This window comes from Eleutherodactylus coqui, chromosome 6 (genome assembly GCF_035609145.1).
Source record: "Eleutherodactylus coqui strain aEleCoq1 chromosome 6, aEleCoq1.hap1, whole genome shotgun sequence".
NCBI lineage: Eukaryota > Metazoa > Chordata > Amphibia > Anura > Eleutherodactylidae > Eleutherodactylus > Eleutherodactylus coqui.
In genome coordinates this window covers 210,009,936-210,029,931 of record NC_089842.1, presented here as the reverse complement: position 1 = coordinate 210,029,931, position 19,996 = coordinate 210,009,936, and the positions used below count along the sequence as shown (strand labels likewise).

At 45.1% G+C, this 19,996-nt stretch overlaps 1 protein-coding gene across 1 annotated transcript; it reads right to left on the bottom strand.

Annotated features, from left to right (window-relative positions):
* Positions 1 to 1,960: 1,960 nt before the first annotated feature.
* Positions 1,961 to 19,490, bottom strand: LOC136633163 (galectin-related protein-like). The gene is made up of 4 exons (XM_066608681.1): positions 19,394 to 19,490; positions 14,216 to 14,304; positions 5,121 to 5,295; positions 1,961 to 4,940 (listed from the first exon to the last, which is right to left on the bottom strand). The coding sequence occupies exons 1-4, from the start codon at positions 19,418 to 19,420 to the stop codon at positions 4,797 to 4,799; spliced, it is 435 nt and encodes a 144-aa protein (XP_066464778.1). The 5' UTR covers positions 19,421 to 19,490; the 3' UTR covers positions 1,961 to 4,796.
* Between the last annotated feature and the right edge of the window lie 506 nt (positions 19,491 to 19,996).

Genomic DNA, 19,996 nt, shown 5'->3' with positions numbered 1-19,996 from the left:
ACCTGATTGAATCTAGTGGTTGGCCATTACAGAAACAGCCAAGCGGGGGTGTCTTATGCTGATTCTTAGCTTCCCACAGAAGTGAATGAGTATTACACAAACAGCATAGCCTGAACATTGCATCTTGTGCTTTGCTGTTTCCATAACCCCTACTCATTTCTAATGGAGCCTATGAAACCGTGTTTCCATAACTGTCGACCGCATGGTCACCTCATACACAGGAGTGTTCTTATTGTGATCATGATTGGCTAAGATGGAAATACTCCTTTAAAGGGATTTTGCAAGACTCTCAAGAAAAAATATTCTGCAGCAGAATGGTGGGAAATAAAGAGTCATACTCTTTTGCTTCGGTGGCTTCCAGTCCCCGAAGTTCCAAACCCAGAAAAAGCCGGCTGCGGTCACATGCCATTCATTGTGTGTGACCACTCTGCCAATCACAGGCTTCATCATGTAACTGCAGGCAGATTCTTCCAGGGTCGAAACTCCACTGTTGGGCAGGGAACTACCAAAGAGGCGTGTTTGACATTTTTCTTTATTTCACACTATTCTAAAGGAGTAGATTTTTTTTTTAAGTTTTGGAAAATCCTTTTTAACCGTTTCCAATCCAATTTCTATCCTGGTTTTCCTAGGGGTCTTACTCTTTTTCTGCTGTTATACAATGGCGCTATATGCTGGCTAAAGCCAGTACTGCATGAGGTGACACGTTGGATAGGCTCCGTCAGCAGAAAGGCTGGCAATATACAGTAAGAGAACCCGGACGGACGTCTTCCAACATCAGAGCTGTACAGCCTTAAATCATAATGTCTTTAGATGTTAGACAGTGGATTGGAGAGGGTTAATAGTGCTCGGCAAAACAAGATGGTTTTCATACTGTTTTTATGTTTTCTGAAATGGTGACCACAATCGTGACAAAGCCACATAATATTGATGAGTGACTTTGCCAATGTTATAGCTTTCTGCTGTGCCATTACCACCCGTGTGCATGTCCCCACGCCTTTTTTTTGGGTACTCCTTAAGGAGTGACGATACCCCTCCCGACCCACGTCATAGGCCTCTCACTAACTAAACCAGAAATCTGCACACTGAGGGGCAACGCCCCAAAACAGCTGTCTATATGGATTCTGGCTTGGAAAGTCAGATTGATTTGAAGGAATGCTGCCATCCAATAGGTGGCGCTGCAAAGGTGTTTTTCCATCTTTATAGTCGCTGATAAGGAAATGGGAAAGACTTCCTAATAAATGTTGTTTTTGCTGGAGTTTCCCTTTAATACTACAAGTGATTTAATTACTCTGCAGAAGTGATTTCCGGTAGCACTCAGTCAGTCTTTTGGTTTTCCTCGATAAAGGCCAAAATGGTTAAAGAACTTGGGTATAAGGTGCGACCTATATACATATAATCGCATGACATGGATATTTGCCACACTTCACTGTTTATTTATAAAACCAGCATATATACATGTTTCAATGTCAGCAGACCTCTTCCTCGGTACTTGCTGGGGACGCATGACTGGATGCTGATGGTGTGTTTGAGAGACGATTCAGCCAGACGTTCGTTCCCAATAAGTACTGAGGAAGGGGTCTGCTGACCTCGAAACGTGTATATATGTTAGTCTTATAAACCGGCAAATATCAATTTCATGTGTTTATGTATATAGGCCGCACCTTATATCCAAATTTTCTTAACCGTTTTGGCATTTGCTGTCTAAATGTTTGTACAGTTGGGTATGACGGTACTTTGGGCTGGCTGCACCTGCTTTATATAGGGCTTTTTCCCGTTTATTCAAAGAATTCAGCTCATTACTCTTCAGAAAGAGCGCATTGTCCTCAATTTTGTTTTCTATTTTAAGCTGGGATTGTTCCACTACTCTTTTACTATGCTTTGGCTTTCCTTGAGCAATGGATTTGAACATTGGCGCAGTCTTGTTGGTATACACGCCACACTGCTGCGCATCTGACAGAAGTAACCATGCGTATGAAATATTTTATTTACCACAAGTAGTGACTCTTACCACATAATATAAAACATAGACAGTCATAACATTGACACTAGTCAAACAGAAAAGTGGCAGAATTTGCCGGTATCCTTTTATCTAGCAGATGAAATAGTTTGATCTCCTATGTGTAGCCAATTATATGATACAAGCAAATAGTAGACTGGTTTCAAGCAAGTAGACTGGTACCATTAACAAAAGAAGAAAGAAGGAACCATCAAAAAGGTTAGCACACTCCCAGGTATTGTGCAAATGATGAATCCGCTTTATAAGGCCTCAATCACACAAGGGAATTTGCGCAGCTAAATTACACACGCAAAAACTATTGTGACTACTTAAACCAATTGTTTCCTAAGGAAACATTCAGACAAAGGAATTTTAGCTACGCAAAAAAAATCTCACCTAAAAAAAAAAAATAAGACATGAGTAACTGAAATTCCCTGTTGCGCAGAAAGATAGGTCTTGACTAGAGATGAGCGAACCTACTCGTTTCGAGTAATTACTCGATCGAGCACCGCGATTTTCGAGTACTTCCGTACTCGGGTGAAAAGTTTCGGGGGGGGGGGGGCATGGCGGAGCAGGGGGTAGCAGCGGGGAACAGAGGGGAGCCCTCTCTCTTTCCATCTCCCCCCCCCCCCCCACTCCGCGCTGCAAACCCTCACTCACCCACGGCGCCCCCCGAATCTTTTCGCCCGAGTACGGAAGTACGAAAATCGCGGCGCTCGGGCGAAAAAGGGGCGTGGCCGAGTAGGTTCGCTCATCTCTAGTCTTGACTTATCTTTGGTGTGCTAAGCGGAGGAGTGTCCATAGACTCCTTTTGGGAGCTGGAAAAAAAGGGAGTGGGAGGGGAAGTGAGTGTAGCAGCTGTAGCTAAACATTGCCATTGTTTACCTAACCCTGCTAAACAATGGCATTGGTAGGGAGAGGGAGTTTGTTAAACAATGCCAGAGGGAGGAGGAGTGGGATTAGCAGCTGGGAATGTCACATGTGTGAAGGTTTTGTGCTCTCTTTCAGCAGTGCATTTTTTCTACAACACGCCGCTCCCGATCGTGTGAATGGGTGATTTTCGCACTAATGAGGCTCAGCACTTGATCACGGAAAATCGTCCATTCACACAATTTTTTCCCGCGGCTATCTTCTGTGCGATTTTCACGCCCATGTGAACGAGCCCTAAAGAACATAACAGGCTGAGAGTTTAAAAAAACATTTAAAAATGTACCCTCCAATAACAATCTGAATAGAGGCTCCGCCTACAGTACAGATTGAGTAATGTATCAAACTGTATTATGCCCAATATTAGCATAAGAACAATAGCAAAAGAATAGAGTTCAATACGCCTGCATGACAATTCAACCAAATCTCAGAAACCCCGAAGTATTGCATGATATGTAGTGAAACAGAAGATGTAGCAAACAGTGTGGCAACTCATTAAATGTCAGCAAAGAGTAGGACCAGAAGTAAACTGCTAAGCATGATGCATAGGGCAAAAGAAACTATATGAAGAAGCTCATATTCCACAGACAAACCCATAGTACTGTGGCTGGAAGACATCCCGATGCTTATGTATATGGTCACCAATAACAAGACACTACATCACCCTATTAGTGACCATATAAATAGGACAGTTTAAGATGACCTCATGCCCCTCACAAAGCTGCACAGGGTGGCAGTGATATGCGTTGGGTGTCTTCCAGTCACAGTACCGTGGGTTCATAGAATCATATGATAGGAGGGTAGAGTTGGAAGGGACCTCCATGGTCATCGGGCCCAACTGGGATCATGCAGGATCACTAAATCATCCCAGACAGATATTTGTCCAGCCTTTGTTTGAACACTTCCATTCAAGGAGAACTCACCACCTCCCAGTTTCTGAGATTTGGTTGAAGTGTCATGAAAGGTATTGAACTCTATCCTTTTGGATACTATTCTTATTCTTGTGCTAATATAGGGCACTACAAGACAGTTTGATAGATGGGTCAATCTGTACTGTCGGTGGAGCCTCCATTCAAACCTTGATATATGGCGCCTATCTGCTCACATGTAGAATTGTACCAGGCATATAGTGAACTGATACAAAACAAGTAGAGAAATGGTGCCAGGCAAACAGTTACCTAGTACCACACAAGTAGTAAAATGGTACTAAGCAAGTACTAGCATGGTAGCAATCAGATAGTGGACAGAATTGGGCAAGACATTAAGTGGTATAAAGCCAGAAGTACAGCTGAGTGTGTTCTAGTACCAAGTAAATAGTGGACTGGTATCAAGCAAGTAGTCAAATGGTACCAGTGAACTATTTCCCTGCCATCAATCAAATAGTAGAATGATACCAGGCAGAAAAGGGTTTGCTACCAAGCAGGTAGTGAAATGACTTCAAATGGATATGGACAGATACCAAGCAAGACGTATAGTAGAATTGTACCAGACAGATGATGGATTGATTCCAAGCAAATAGAATGGTACTGGGGAAATAATGGACTGGTTATAAGAAAGTAGTAAAATGGTGCCAGGGTAATAGTGAAAGTAAAGTGATAACAAGCAAAGAGTGGATTGTATCAGAAGGATAATAGACAGGTACCAAGTAAGAAGTAGAATTGTATCATACAGATATTAGATTGGTTCCTGGAATATAGTGGATCGGTATCAGGCAAGTAGTAAAATAGTGCTAGACAGATAGAAGATTGCAAATAATTAAGAGAGAACTTGGTATCAAGCAAGTAGTAGAATGCTGACTGGCAGATTGTGGACTTGTACTAGGCAACTGGAGCCAAAGCACAATAGTATCTTTCTTCTTCATAGGGCCCCATTCTTATGCCACCTTGGTAAGTTTAATGTCTCCTGTGACCCGAAGACCCGTTACTGCTTTAAGCTGTGGTACACGATGTGTAAATTCGCAGAGTTGCTGTCCGTCTAAGAGTACCCGTATCTGTTGGTGTTCACAGAGGATCTCCATCTGGAATGGGAACAGGGCTGAGTTGTGAGTGTGTAACAGGAGAAAGTTACTTTATATAAGAACTTTTTAAGGTTTTCTCTAATCCCTTTAATAATCTGCTAAATTACACACGCAGCTGTAGCTGGTCGTGGACATTCTGATGCTCCAGGTAATATCTAATAATACTATTTGGACTCTTACCTTAAAGCTGTCTCCAGGAGTGAAAGGGAAATATGGAATTTTTTTCTCTTCTGCACCCCAAATTCCTGCAAACATGGCGTTTCGGATTATAGATCTGTCTTGGAAGTTGACGGTAAGTAGAAGAGCAACGTCTTCTTCTGCAACTTTGGGACTGCACAGCAAACTGACTGTAAAGCTACATATCGAACAGCATTAATCAGTGCTTGGCATGCTCTAGACATAGAATAAGAAAACTGTGTGTTCCCCACGCTTGAATATACAGTACTGTGTAAAAGTTTGTGAGATGTGGAAAAAATGCTGCAAAGTAATTCCTAATTTAGACACAACGATTATCACTCAAAAGTTGCTCAAAAGACATCTTTTGAGCGATAATCGTTGTGTGCATTTACACGGCAAGGTGATCGCTCAAAATTCGCTCAACCGGCAGTTTGAGTGACAGTTTTGAGCGTTCACTTTGTATAAGAGTGTAAATAGAGGCTCCCGCTGTATGCAGAAGACAAGCGGGACCGCTATCTTCTGCATACAGCTGTTCTCTCAGCTGAGCACTCAGAGCAGAGTATGCAGAAGACAAGTGGGGCCGTTTATCTTCTGTATACAGTACAGCTGTTTTTTTCTCTGAGCACTTAGCTGGTATCCAGCTGAGCGTTCCGAGCAGGGTATACAGAACACAGCTGGAGCACTGTCTTCTGCATACTCCTGCTGTATTCACGGAGCGCACAGCTGGTATCTTGTTCTTCTTTACCCTGAAGATGGTTCTTAACCCCTTAATGACCAGCCTATAGTGTTTTTACATTGGGCAGCTGCAGAGTATGTATGACGGGAGATTGCGCAGCAATCTCCTTCCGTACATCGCGGCTGCCAGCGGCATTAGCTCCGATAAGCCACACGGCTCATCAGAGCTGTAAACCCTTTAAATGCCTCTGTCGATTCTGGCATTGGCATTTAAATTCCCCAAACAATGTTCAGGGGTCCCGTACGGCCCCCTGAGGATGCAGGGAGCTGTACAGGTGTCATGGCAGCCGGCAGACTTCTGAAAGGCCCCAGGGCTGTCATGGCAGAATGCCTATCAAGCTATTACTGTGGGGTGGCTTGATAGACTGCCTATCCAATCGCAGTATGATGTAATGCTATGGCATTACATAATACTGCAGGAACAATCAAAGCATCGCTAGTTGTGGTCCTACAAGGGGGCTAAAAAAAGTAAAAATAAGATCAATAAAGTTTTACTAAATATTAAAAAAAAGGAATGAAAGTTTTAAGAAAAAAACCTTTTACTATATTTATAATAAAAAAATTAAATAATATAACAAAAATACATATTTGGCATTGCAGCTTCCATAAAATTCCAATCTATAAAAGTAGCGCCTTATTTACCCCACATAATGAACGTCGGCAGAAAAAAAAAGAGCTGGAAATCAATTTTTTTGGTTACCCTGTCTTCAAAGAAAAAAGTGCAATAAAAGGTGATCAAAAAGTCGTATATACTCCAGAATGGTACCAACACAAACTACAGAATGTTTTGAGAAAAATGAGCCCTTGCAAAACTATGTCGCTGGAAAAAAAAAAAGCTATTCTGCGCAGAAGATGGCGGCAGAAAATAATTTAAAAAGATTAAATATAGAATACATGTAGTACAGCTTAAAAAAAACAACAAAAAAAAGCACTATACGGGTTTGGTATCGTAGTAATCGTACTGACACATAGAATAAAGTTATTGTGTCATTTTTGCTGCAGTTTTTGCACTGTAGAAACAAGATGCAGCGAAAGATGGCGGAATTTCCTTTTTTTTCACATTTTACTCCACTTAGAATTTTTTTTAAAACTTTTCATTACATTATATGGTAATCTAAATAGTACCATTAAAAAATGCAACTCGGAAGAGGCGTGGCCAGCAGATGTGCGAGTGAGACGTGCACTCACTTCGCTCCCGGCCCCAAGTTACATAAAGAGACCCAGAAGAGACCCCAGGACCCCTCTCACCGGAGATGGTAAAGAAGAAGTCGCAGGAGCACCCCGGGAAGACGCCGACCCGGCGGGGAGCGGGCTTAGAGGCGTTTCTCCGAGGCGCAGGGGAGAGCGGGAAGCGCGGTGTCGGATCCAAGATGGCGCCGCCGGCAGAGAGGAGAGCGGCACACGTGGGGGAAGCACGGACGGACTCCGGAGCGGCAGGGGAAGCGGAGCCGGGCACCAAGTCATACCACGTTCCGCAAGCAGACACAGCGGGGGGGGGGAATGCCGGCAAACAGAGCGGCGGCAGGAGAGGAGGAGCCGACTTCAGAGCGGGGTAAGGAATGTATCCCCACGCTATCTGGCCCCAAGCCCCAGGAGAGGCAGCATTATAGCCTACCCCTGAGCCAGGAAGGCAGGGAGGCAGGAAATCCCACACCAGAGGTCCCCAGGGGAGAAAGGGTCACAGCACAGACGGCAGCAGCAGGGGAAGGGAGCCCCCCCCCCCTACCAGCATCATTCCCTGTCCTTAAATACCCCACAGATAAGGGGAGAAGCCAGAGGTCCCAAGAGAAGGGAGACAGCAGCTGAGACAGGCAGCCTGGAGGACTCCAGCTCGGCAGAATCCGCTCCCCCGTCACCAACGCCAGTCACAAGCGCCACTGCATCCACACCCGTGAAGCAGAGGAAGAGCAGGAGTGAGCGACTGAGCCTCTCCCCCCCCTCCCCCCCGAGATCTGAAGCCCCCCCTGAAGAGTGGGATTGGAAAGAGCACCTGCGAGCGCTCCCCACAAAAAGCGAAATTAATGGCCTATTCCAAAAAATGGAAGCATCCCACAGAAAGGATATTGCAGAACTACAACAAGATATTCGCCACATGGGGCAAAGATTGGAGGAGGTGGAGGGTGAACAAGAGATAGTTTCTAATACCGTTAATGACCACGCACGCGAGCTGGCGCTGCACTCCCAGCAAATCTCCGAGCTATACAACACGATCGACGACCTGGAAAACCGACACCGAAGGAATAACATAAGAATCAGAGGTCTTCCAGAGGAGATTGAATACAACCAGCTAGACAAGTGGGCGCAAGAGTTTTTCAACAACCTACTACAGAGACCGCCAGATTCTGAAGTGGAGATCGACAGAATTCACCGGGCCCTGGGCCCTAGATCTACCGACCCAAACAGACCGAGGGATGTAGTTTGCAGAGTGCATTTTTACAAGTTGAAAGAGCAAATTCTGCAGCAAGCCAGAAGAGAGAAAGACCTATCCTACAAAGGTGCCCCATTAATGATACTGACAGACTTATCACGCCGCACCCTCCAACTAAGAAAGGCATTAAAACCTCTTCTCACACTACTGCAAGAAAAAGAAATAATGTACAGGTGGGGCTTTCCGTTCCAGTTACACGCCAATAAAGGAGGCAAATCTGCCACATTTCGAGGTTTGGGAGACCTACCCAATTTTCTCGGCACCTTTGAACTGCCACTCGTAGCCTTGCCAGACTGGCCCAAGTCGTCACCTCTCCTGACATTACCGCCAAGATCCGAGTGGCAGACGGTGGATCACAGACCACGTAGACGAAGAGAGAGGCCTGGTGAAAGCAGGGAAAACCAGAAGCCCAGGCCAGCGAAGCCAACCTGAGAGGGAATACGCTGGCAATACTCTACAAGATCGGAGGAGAGAGCCACAAGGGCAGGGGGAAAGACAAAACCGGGACTTGATTGGGGTCTGGGGGGTCTCAGAGTCTAACTGCACCAGTTATGTTTGGTTTCATAGGGGTTGGGAGCGAAAGCTCGTAGGTTTGTTGATTTCGGCTAAAAGAGGTTATGGCGTCGGCGCAGTTAGCCCTCGCAAACTATCGGGACACGATAGATTTACAGTTTGTTACTAACTATCTGTTTTTGTTTATGTATAGCTTCCCCCGTGTGTCTTCCCTCCCCACCCTTCCTCCCAAATCCCCTCCCACTGCTGAGAGCGGACAGAAACCCACGAGATGGCACTTCTTAACCAAAAAGGAACATGGCTGAACTGACGTGTAGCACATACAATGCCAAGGGCCTAAACAGCCCCCAGAAGAGAGGCCAGATACTCTACCACCTGCATAAGAAAAGGGTTCAGGTAGCCATGTTCCAAGAAACCCATTTTAGAGCAGACAGTATCCCAACATGCAGATCCAAACTTTATCCCACCTGGTTCCACAGCCCCCACCCCACGAAGAAAGCAGGAGGCGTGTCTATTGCCTTGCACAGAGGACTTCGGCATAACGTAATTGACTCCGCGATAGATCAAGAAGGCAGATTCGTTTTTCTAAAAATAGAAATGTCTGATATGATATGTACATTTGCTAACATTTATCTCCCTAACCAGGAACAGGTACCAACCGCCATCAAGATACTGAAGACCTTGACAGAGTTCGCAGGTGGATCCAAAATCATCTTGGGAGGGGACTGGAACCTGGTGCTGAACCCAGAGCGGGACTCTTCGACAGGTAGGACCTCTATCTCCCGTTCGGCACTACAGCGACTCAAAAAAACATTTAACGCCCTACACTTGGTGGATCTTTGGAGGATCCTTCACCCGGGGACCAGGGACTACACGTTCCACTCGGCAGTTCACAACACATATACCAGAATAGACATGATCCTGGTCACGCAGGACCTGTTGGACTTCGCACCGAGGTGCTCCCTGGGCGACTTTATATGGTCAGATCACGCCCCAGTTTATTGTGGGTTCTCGAGACGTTTGGAGCGCACAGGGGGCACCTCGTGGAAACTCAACGACAATTTGCTCCGGGACCCCGTGTGCGTCGCGGACATCAAAACAGCCATAGCGGGATTTATAGCAGACCACCAAAATGACCAAACATCAGCCCCTATCCAATGGGAAACCCTAAAATGCGTCATTAGAGGAATCCTAATCTCGCACGGATCAAGGCGCAAAAAAGAAAACGCGGCGAACTTACGTAAACTAATCCTAAACCTGCAAACTAAAGAGGCGGCCAACAAAAAATCCCAAAGAGATGACCTTAAGGCTGAAATTTCCACCATACGACACCAAATACTCAAAATCCTTGACCAACGATCCCTAGCTTATAGAGATAAATTGCGCAGAGGGGCATTTGAATACGCAGATAAATGCGGGAGCTGGTTAGCAAGAGCTCTCCATCCTAGATCAGCCACAACACATGTCTCCAAAATACAGGGGGAGGACAGCGAACCAGTACACGCCACAACTGGCATACTGGAGGAATTTAAAAAATATTATACTAAACTGTACAATATCAAAGATATAACACAGCCCGACACCCAGAGACTAGATAAAGAGATGGAGACTTACCTGAATCTAAACGCCCCCAAAAGAATAACAGCAGAGGAGGCAGCAGGCCTGGATGAGGACTTCAGCTCGGTAGAGCTCGGAGAAATCATCAAAGACCTAAAAGTCGGGAAATGCCCAGGCCCGGATGGCTTTACAGCCAGATTCTACAAAATTTTCCGAGAGGAGATCTCCCCTCTAATAATTAGAGCCTTTAATGCAGTGGACCGGGGCTGCCCATTCCCGATGCAGTCACTGATGGCCCATATCTCAGTCATCCCCAAACCGGGGAAAGATGCCTCGGTCTGCGGCAACTACAGACCCATTTCACTCCTGAACGTGGACATAAAAATATTCGCAAAACTAATCTCCTCGCGCTTACAAAAAGTCATCCCGTTATTGATACATGGGGAACAAGTGGGGTTTATCCCGGGCAGGGAAGCTAGGGATAATACGATTAAATCCTTATCGTTGATCGCCAGAGCTGGGGTAACAGGCGACCCTTTATGTCTTCTGGCGGTCGATGCAGAAAAGGCATTCGACAGGGTTAGCTGGCAATTTCTCGCAGCCACTCTAGACAAGATAGGAGTGGGCCAGAAAACGAAGGACCGAATCATGGCCTTGTATCGAAAGCCTACAGCCAGAATCAGAGTGAACGGCTCCCTGTCGGAAGCCTTCCAAATAACAAACGGGACTAGGCAGGGGTGCCCCCTCTCCCCATTTCTCTATGTCCTAACAATGGAAACACTAGCGAACGCGATCCGCCAAAACGATTCAATCAGAGGGATGCGGACAGGGAAAATTGAACACAAGATGGCATTGTTCGCAGACGACCTGCTTTTATATTTAGCCAACCCACACGTAGGTCTTCCCGTGATCCTGCAGGAGTTCAAACAATTTGGTAGAATCAGCAATTACAAAATAAACACTCAAAAATCAGAGATCCTGAACATTTCGCTGCCGCAGGCCGAGGCATCACTGCTAGAAGCACAGTTCCCATTCAAATGGAGAGACCCCTCAATAAAATATTTGGGAATCCAACTCCCAAAGGACATTACGCAAGCTTTCAAACTTAATTACCTCCCATATCTATTAGAATTGGAAAAAGACCTCAGTAAATGGAAACCTATGTTTCTTTCCTGGAGTGGTAGAATAAATGTAATTAAAATGGATTCCCTGCCAAAATTTTTGTACCTATGCCAGACGGTCCCAGTGAAATTGCCAAACTACTACCTAAAACGCCTACGCACCCTCATCACGGCGTTTGTCTGGAGGGGAAGGAAGCCACGGATGAGATTCTCGCTCCTCACCAGACAGAAGGAGAGGGGGGGTCTGGGTTTACCCGATTTCACCCTTTACTATAAAGCTTGCCTATCAAATTGCATACTAGATCTACTCAAAGAAGAGAACCACAAACTCTGGGTCACTGCAGAGCACGCACTGGTCCCGGGTACCCTGAGAGGGGCTGCTTGGATCCCACCCAAACTCATAAAAGCAATCCCCAATATTTCCCCGTTCGCAAGCCAGATTTTCAGGACTTGGACAGAATTTGGCCAAAAAAACGACATGGTCATAGTTCCAGGCCCATTAACCCCCCTCATAACCAATCCGCAATTCGAAACAACGCTGAACGGGGTACCCATACTAGGCATACACACAACGCCAATACCAAGAGTTAAAGACGTGATCACTAATCTAAATGTAAAACCACTGTCAGAGATCATAGGAGAAGGAATAACACATTCCGGCTCTTGGATGCAATACTTCCAGTTGAGGGGGTTCGTGGGGTCCCTGGTCCCCCAGGTGAACTTGGCAGGTGAGCTTACGCCTTTCGAACAAATGGTCATGTCAGCTTCACCACAGAGGCACATGATCTCATCCCTATACAAGCTGTTGCGGAGTCGGGAGATGGAGGCCCAGAGCCCCCCATATATAGATGCCTGGGAGAAAGAGTTGGGTTACAGTCTAACAAACGAGGACTGGGAGAGGGCCTGGACCCTGTGCCACAAAATGTCCCCAGCTTGCAGAGCCCAAGAGCTAAACTTTAAAATTTTATCCAGATGGTACAGAACGCCCGACCTTCTACACAAGATCTTTCCCCAGACACCCCCTACCTGTTGGCGATGCAACACGGAGAGAGGGAGCATGTCCCACATATGGTGGAACTGCTCGGCAGTGTCTGACCTATGGAAAGAAACGACTGAATTATACAATCATATCTGCAAGTCTCAATTAACTGTTACTCAGGAGATGGCCCTTCTCTCAGTCCTCCCAGGTTCAATCAAAACTGTTAAGAAAGGTATCCTGAGATTTTTCATTCTGGCGGTTAGAAGAGTCATTCCTAGACTCTGGAAAACCACGACACCACCCACAAGAGCGATGTGGGTCGAGGAACTGAATAGCCTCATGAGATTTGACGAATTGGGGGCAGAGGAGAGCGACACTCAGGAGAGATTCTATCACACATGGCAAGTGTGGACTATCTTCAGGTCTACTGAAAGATTTAAAAATTGGGTGGCTACGGGACAGTTATAGAGGCGATCAGGTACGCTCCTGAAGGGACTCGATTCTGGGTGTGGCTCCCCTCGGAGTTAAGCTCGACCAAACTAGAACGCTCCTCAGTGCCCCCTACCCCCCCCCCCCCCCAATAACCTCAAACCTCCCCCCCCTTCCCCCGTCCCCTTGTCCCCTGTTTGTCAGTCTTGTTGTTGATTTGGTTTAAGTGTTGTATGGCGAGGACAGTAAAATCTGTCTAAGTTGGGAAAAAGGAAACATGCCCGAATTTGTCACAGAAAGAGTTTATTGTAGTTTATCAATTCTCACTAACACATGTTAGCCCTCAGCGGTACATGTAAGACAAATGTATGTTTTCTATTGAAAAGAAACGAATAAAATATTTTTGAACGAAAAAAATGCAACTCGTCTGGCAAAAACAAGCCCTCATACAGCTACGTCAATGGCTAAATAAAGGAGTTCCGATTTTTTTAAACGGGGGAGGAAAGAACAAAAATAGAAAAAAACAAAAGGGCCGCATAATTAAGGGGTTAATAATAGAGATGAGCGAACATACTCGGTAAGGCCGATTTCGCAATCGAGCACCGCGATTTTCGAGTACTTCACTACTCGGGTGAAAAGTACTCGAGGGCGCTGTGGTACGGGGCGTGGCGTGGTGGAGCGGGGGGTAGCAGCGCGGAACAGGGGGGAGCCCTCTCTCTCTCCCTCTCCCCCCCACTCCCCGCTGCAACCCCCGCTCACCCACAGCGCCCCCGAGTACTTTTCACCCGAGTAGTGAAGTACTCGAAAATCGCGGTGCTCGATTGCGAAATCGGCCTTACCGAGTACGTTCGCTCATCTCTAGTTAATAACATTGGGTGTCGCTGACCTGCTGCACAATAAGTTTGGAATCAGACGCCCTATGTTTTTGAAAAAAATTCTTACTTTTTCCAGACCTGCCTAAAACTTTTCCACAGTACTGTACCTCACCCCCGGGTGCACATCAGCATGGGAATGCTATTGATGCAAGATGGTAAAGTCCAGCACTCCACTGCGATCACATTCAACCGTGCAGGTCTATTACATTATACAGTGAATAAAACCATCTTAGATAATATTCACCTACGCGTTTTGATCATCTGTTCTTCATTAAAGAAATGATAAGCTATGATTAAGTCTGGGAATTCGAAATGCATAAGTGTTGTATTATTGAAGGTTTTATTTACTGTATAGCCCAATAAAGCTACAAGGTTTTATTGGATCCTAGTGAAGTGCTGGACTTTATGTATAATTACTATACAGATAGATGTTAATATAAAATGTTCTGCTTTTATTTTACCTCTTTGGTCTGACATCCACAATGCCCATGATGGTGATCTTCATCGCTGGCTTCATCCCTCCTTTGATGGCGCCAACATATTTTTCTCCCTTAAGATTTAATACAGTGAGTAATTATCTTCATCAGTGGGAAATAGTCGTCCTCAGAACCACCTAAGGAAAGTAATCTGAGAGGCCACCTGCTAGATATGGAGAGCACATGTGTTTCCCTTGTATATATTCAACTCATGTCCCGGGACCTGTTGTTGCTTGGCACTTACTATAGTAAAGAGTTCCTCACATTGGAGAACGGATATGGCAAAAGGCACGTAGTCACCAGTGAACGTCTATCCCTAATAAGAATAGTTGTCACTCTATGGTAATGGGACCAGTACGGCTCTTAGATACAGTCTCTTTTGGATAGAGGATAGGCCTACACCAGAATGCAAACAACTGAGCTTTACTCCGGCAGAAACTCCTTCTGGAGGGCACAAAATACTTGCAAAACCCAAACAAGTCAATAAACACAGTCTTTTTCAGAAAAATATATCTCTGGATAGAGAACTCTGTTGGAACGCAATACAAAAGTAATTGCATTCTGGCTTCTGATTTGCGTCACTCGATTGGTGTCTCCCACAACTCCCCTCTCTCTCGGAACCTTCGCTAGCAACTCTGCAAAGTACTTCTCTCCCTCCTTCCGGCCACAGGATAGCTTCTCAAGGGGTCTCCGGTCATACTAGTCTTTTCTCCAGGCCTTATCCTATTTGCCGAAATATGACTTTCCACTCAGGCTGCCCCAACGCATTTCACCTGAAATGCAGAAGCTGGCTTACTATATACATAACTGAAGCAGCGCCAAGTGGGGAGGTCAGATCAAATGGGCCCGTATTAAGGTGCTAGATTTTGGCACCCAGGGCAGAAGGCTCTGGTATTTGGTTTCCTGTCCTTTACCATGACCTTTAGAACAATTCCCAACCTCCTTGTTTTTAAGCAATTCAGTTCCTTTGGAGAGGGAAGTCCTGCACTGGTTCCAGCCGCCTAGTAGAAAAGGATGTGAAACCAAACATCTCTCCACAAATTCCATAGCAGCTGCAGTGTTTGCCCTAATCTGGCACATTGTCTCAATGTAGCTGCCCAAGCTTATCTGCTCCCATTATATGCCAACCGAGGCTGGATATCTCCCTGTTGCCAACCTAGAGTGGAGGAACACTACACTGGACAGTGAGAACCCTTGAAAACGGGTAAAGGAAGTCTGTCACCACAATACATCCCACCGACTACTGCCAACAGTACACTGGTGCTATGCCAATATGCAAGATTGTACATCCCCTCCTGTTTTTCTGAAAGTGCAACCATCAGGTAGATAGGGACTTTTAGGGATCTTTTACACAGGATCGAATTACACCGCAAGACACAGCCAAATCAGCATCTGCGAAATTCCACACCAAGATCCGCAGGTCTTACTTCAAGTTTTGATGTGGGATTGCAGGCAGGTTTTACCCCATTTTCAATTCTGTATCAAAAGCTGTAGATAGCCTGTAGATTTTGGTGCAGAATTTACTGTGGCTTGCGGTACGTTGTGGGGCCTATTCCGTCCTCCTGTGTGCATTATACGGTCTGTGCACGCTCTATGTAAATGAGCTGTAATCAGTCTGATGGACAGTCTACAAATTGGTTCTCTTTAGCCTCTCGCCTTGTCTAATGATTGACGTCTACAACTCCAATCCTTAGACAATGGGAGAGAACTGAGGAGGACTGAGCCGTAGGCAGTGAGTGGAATACGTAAAAGCCCTTATGTCTATGATGGCTGCCCTTTCAGAAAACAGGAGTTCCTGGATATCAGCACAGCGCCAATCTGCTGCTGGCAGTGATTTATGGGCTGTATTCTGGCGGCTGACTTCCTTCAATACATGTTAATGAACTCTTCAACCTTACAACTGTTCACTTTGGGGGTCTCTCCAAACTTTACAACTTCATTAATCTTATAGTGTCTCATTAGTCCTGTTGGTCAGCGAAGGATATTCAGTGCTGACAACTTTTTTTCACTTCCACAAGCAGAGGGCAGATAAACAAGTGCCTCCTGTAAACCGCCCAGTTCTCAGCTTCTTGGGCCTCCAACAATTGGACTTAGAGGGAATGGTTAGATATTGGCTTTCGCTTGTGTCAGATGTAAATTTTTGAGATTCTTACAAAATAAAGAAAAATAAATTACGTAAAACTACAATTACAAGCATCCATGCGATTGACTCAAAAAAACGTGACTGCAGGTAAAGAGAAAATTTGCATTGTCATAACTCAATGATATAAGACTCACATGTAAGTGCAGCTCATGAAAAAAATAGAAGCCAACAGATTCCAACCCTGGTGCTGCTCACAGATAAGGATTGCTACAATTCAGATCTCCCGCCTGCCCTCCCTGCCACTCCAGGAATAGCAGCAGCGCCTATAGAATTGTGCCTTAAATATCCCCAAAGACAAGAAAAGAATTGTTGGCAATGTTTTCAGATCTATTCAGTGTAAAACATAGTAAAAGAATGGGACACCTATAGAGGATAGAAAAAAGGGTCTGTGGGCCGGATCTGATATTACACCTCATCCCCATTCACGTGAATGGAGCAATACCAGACAGCCCACAGTCACATGTGACACAGTTTCTGGAAAAACAGCACCCCTTTTTCTAGTACTGAACAAACCCCTTTAATACTTTATGGCAAAAAATTACAGGAAAACATTCTATAATATGACTCAGTTTTCTGTGAATGATCTGAAAATGACAAAAGATCTAAATCTAAGGGTGCCTCCACACGGACGCTAAAATGCTGCGTTTGTTGCTCTATGCAAGAGTGAGTAAAAAAGCAGATTTATAATACCAATGTCTTTCAATGGTTTCATTTACATCAAAAAATCACGCCATGTTCTATCTTTCGGCTTTTTTGCCTTTTTATGCAAATCCTGGTCCCCTCCATAAATGTCATACTTGTTTGTCTTATGTTGATGCACTGTGAAAACTTGTCTTGTCAGTTCCATTATGCATGTTGCACAGCTGCGGTACTAGAAGGGTTAAGTGCTTAATAAAAATCCAAAGCCTGCATGTAAATGTATCAAGTCTGTCATGTCATGTGGTATGAGAGGAGGTTATAAATGTGAGTGTTTGAAAGCAGGAAAGGGGGAGTAGTGGTCTTCAATCTATGTTCCATCTTGTCTTCCACCTAACACATATCCACATAGAGGCACCTTCAGCCTTCTTGTGGTGAAGATGGAAGAAGAAGAGAGATTTCCTGTGCTGCTTGTGAGCTGGATGTAAATGGAGTGAGCCCCCAAGAGTGAGTGAGAGAGAGAGCATTTTATAAGTAACAACTGTCTTCCAAGGCCAGTGCAGAGGTACTAATTAATCCTCTAATTTTCCCAATCGGCTGTCTGAGGTCTGGATCACAGCGTAGAGGTACACTCTTTAATTGTCACACCCACGCGTCTCCAAGTCGGGGTGGGGGTACTGCAAGACAAAAATCTCTGTTCACACATGTGCGTCTTTGAGTTTATAAGAGCCATGTGGAAGTACTACATTCTGAAGTCGTTATTTTTCCTGCACTGTTAAGTCCATAATTGAACTGCCTTGTATTACCTGTTTTCAAGTTCAAGTAAAGTTTATGGCGGGGTCTAACCGTGGTACTAAGAAATGTCTGTGGCTAAATGTATTCTCCGCCCAAGGTCATACCAGTGTGTGTAGGAATAGTGGTGTCACCCAGGACAACTACAACCCCTGTCATCCTGTGTGTTGGGCATCTCCCTATTCTAGGGGTGTCCCAGGTGGCCTGCGGTGAAACTCTGGCCTTGGCTATGTGTGTTCCTCCAGGAAGGAGCCTGGTAAGTGTTGCTGTGACAAGACAGCACTATACCCTCCCCGCTCCCCACGTGTGTCAGGTATCTGGGGTCTCCCTCTGGGACGCTGCATTTCCATATGAAGCTATCATTTGTTCGATTTGAGTAAAAAAACGCAAGACAACACACTTCACAAAGCAGACACACATTTGCCCTATCGCTGCGTTTTTTCCCCGCTCCAAAACGCAAATGCCCGTGTGGAAGCACCTTAGGCTCCATTACAAATTCTGGTCACTTACCATCATGGTAAAACCATGGATCATATTTTTAATGTTTCCCCTATGCCATATTCTTGCAAATGATACATCTCTTTCCACCACAGGGAAATACATTGAGGTTACATGACCTCATCATATTGTGTAGTAATAATTTCTGCAGCTTTCGTACATAGGTTGAATGAAAGTTTTCACTGTTCTCAAGATCTCTGCTTGCTTTTAGTAAATGGTACCATTGTTGTTGCATCCAGAGGCAAAAAACTCATACAGATCGAATACTTCTCCCAGTGAGAGTTTTTTGCAGCTGTATCTAGTTTGGGGAATTGTCTTGATACAATTGAGCTAAATGCATTCATTGCACAAATACCTCTCTGGTTCTGATGGTTTGCTACAGTGTATCAGTATAGGTAAAGCTCTGTTCACATCAGGGGTTCAGCCTTCCTAGACTGGATACAATTGTAGCAAACTATTAGTACGCATTTACGCAGGCGAATCTATTGGAAAATACCGCACTCTTATGTCAGTGCGATGCATTTTGCAAGGAAATTGCATTGTACTCGCATTGCTGCTCTTGCGATTTTTATGCGCGTGAAATTTACCTGTTGTTCCCTATGGGAGCAAAAATACATTGCATTGCACTTGAATAAAACTCACATGTACATGCAAGCGCAATGCGTTTTTTGGGGGGCTCCCATAAAGAAGAATGGGCTATTCTTAAACAGAATTGCCCACAAATAGGACTTGCTGCAATTTTTTTGTTACATTGCTTTTTTTTGCAGCGCTAAAAAAAAAATTGCACATGTAAATGTAACCATTAAAAACAATGGTTCCTTTTCCCGTGCGATTTCTATGTATCTTGCGAATGGCATAATCTCTCATATAAATGAACTATTAGCTGTGAATAGTAATATATATGCATGTGTTTTAACCGTCTACTCTAGATGCAAACAAGAATCCTCTCACTCACTGACAGCAAGCAGAGATCTTGAAAATGGTGACATATTACAACACGAATAATTGAGAATTGCAGAACTTTTCATTATACAGTGATGAGGCTTTGTTCATATAAAAGCAGTAACGTAACACGGTGATATTCCTCTACTCACGTTTGTGGAGGTTTCTATCTCGGTCATGATGTGTGGCTGCCGCTGGTGACACTGAGTGGCACTGATGTCACATGGGAAGTTTTACTTGACTTTCAAAAATAAACACTATAGTGGATAACGGTGGAATGCGGAGAGACTTATCTGTGCCAGACAGTCCATTCTACTAGTGTACGATCAGCTGAGTCACAACCACAAACTGCAAGCCCGCTGCAGGGACCATGTTGTAGTCCTGGAGACCATAAACTATTATCAGGACGCACTCTTCATAGTTAGTAGTAATAATTGCTCCACTCACTGTTCTTTCACACAATATTAAAGGGGTTGTCTCGAGGAAGCAGTGAAATTTTTTTTTGCCCAGTCCCCCTAATTAAGCATACATTACTAAGCCCCCCTGTAAATGACTTTTCTAGCTGGTTTGTACTTACAGTTCCAGCGTTTGAGCAACTTATAAAAAGTTTCCCCAAGATGGCCGCCGGCTCTTTTCCCGTCGCTTGCTGTAGCCCGACGTGCGCGCTCCCGAGACGCTACCAGCTGTGTCTCCCTGACAACCAGACGCCCCGCAGCCGCCGACCGGACCCCGGGATTGAACGCGGCCGACCAGTC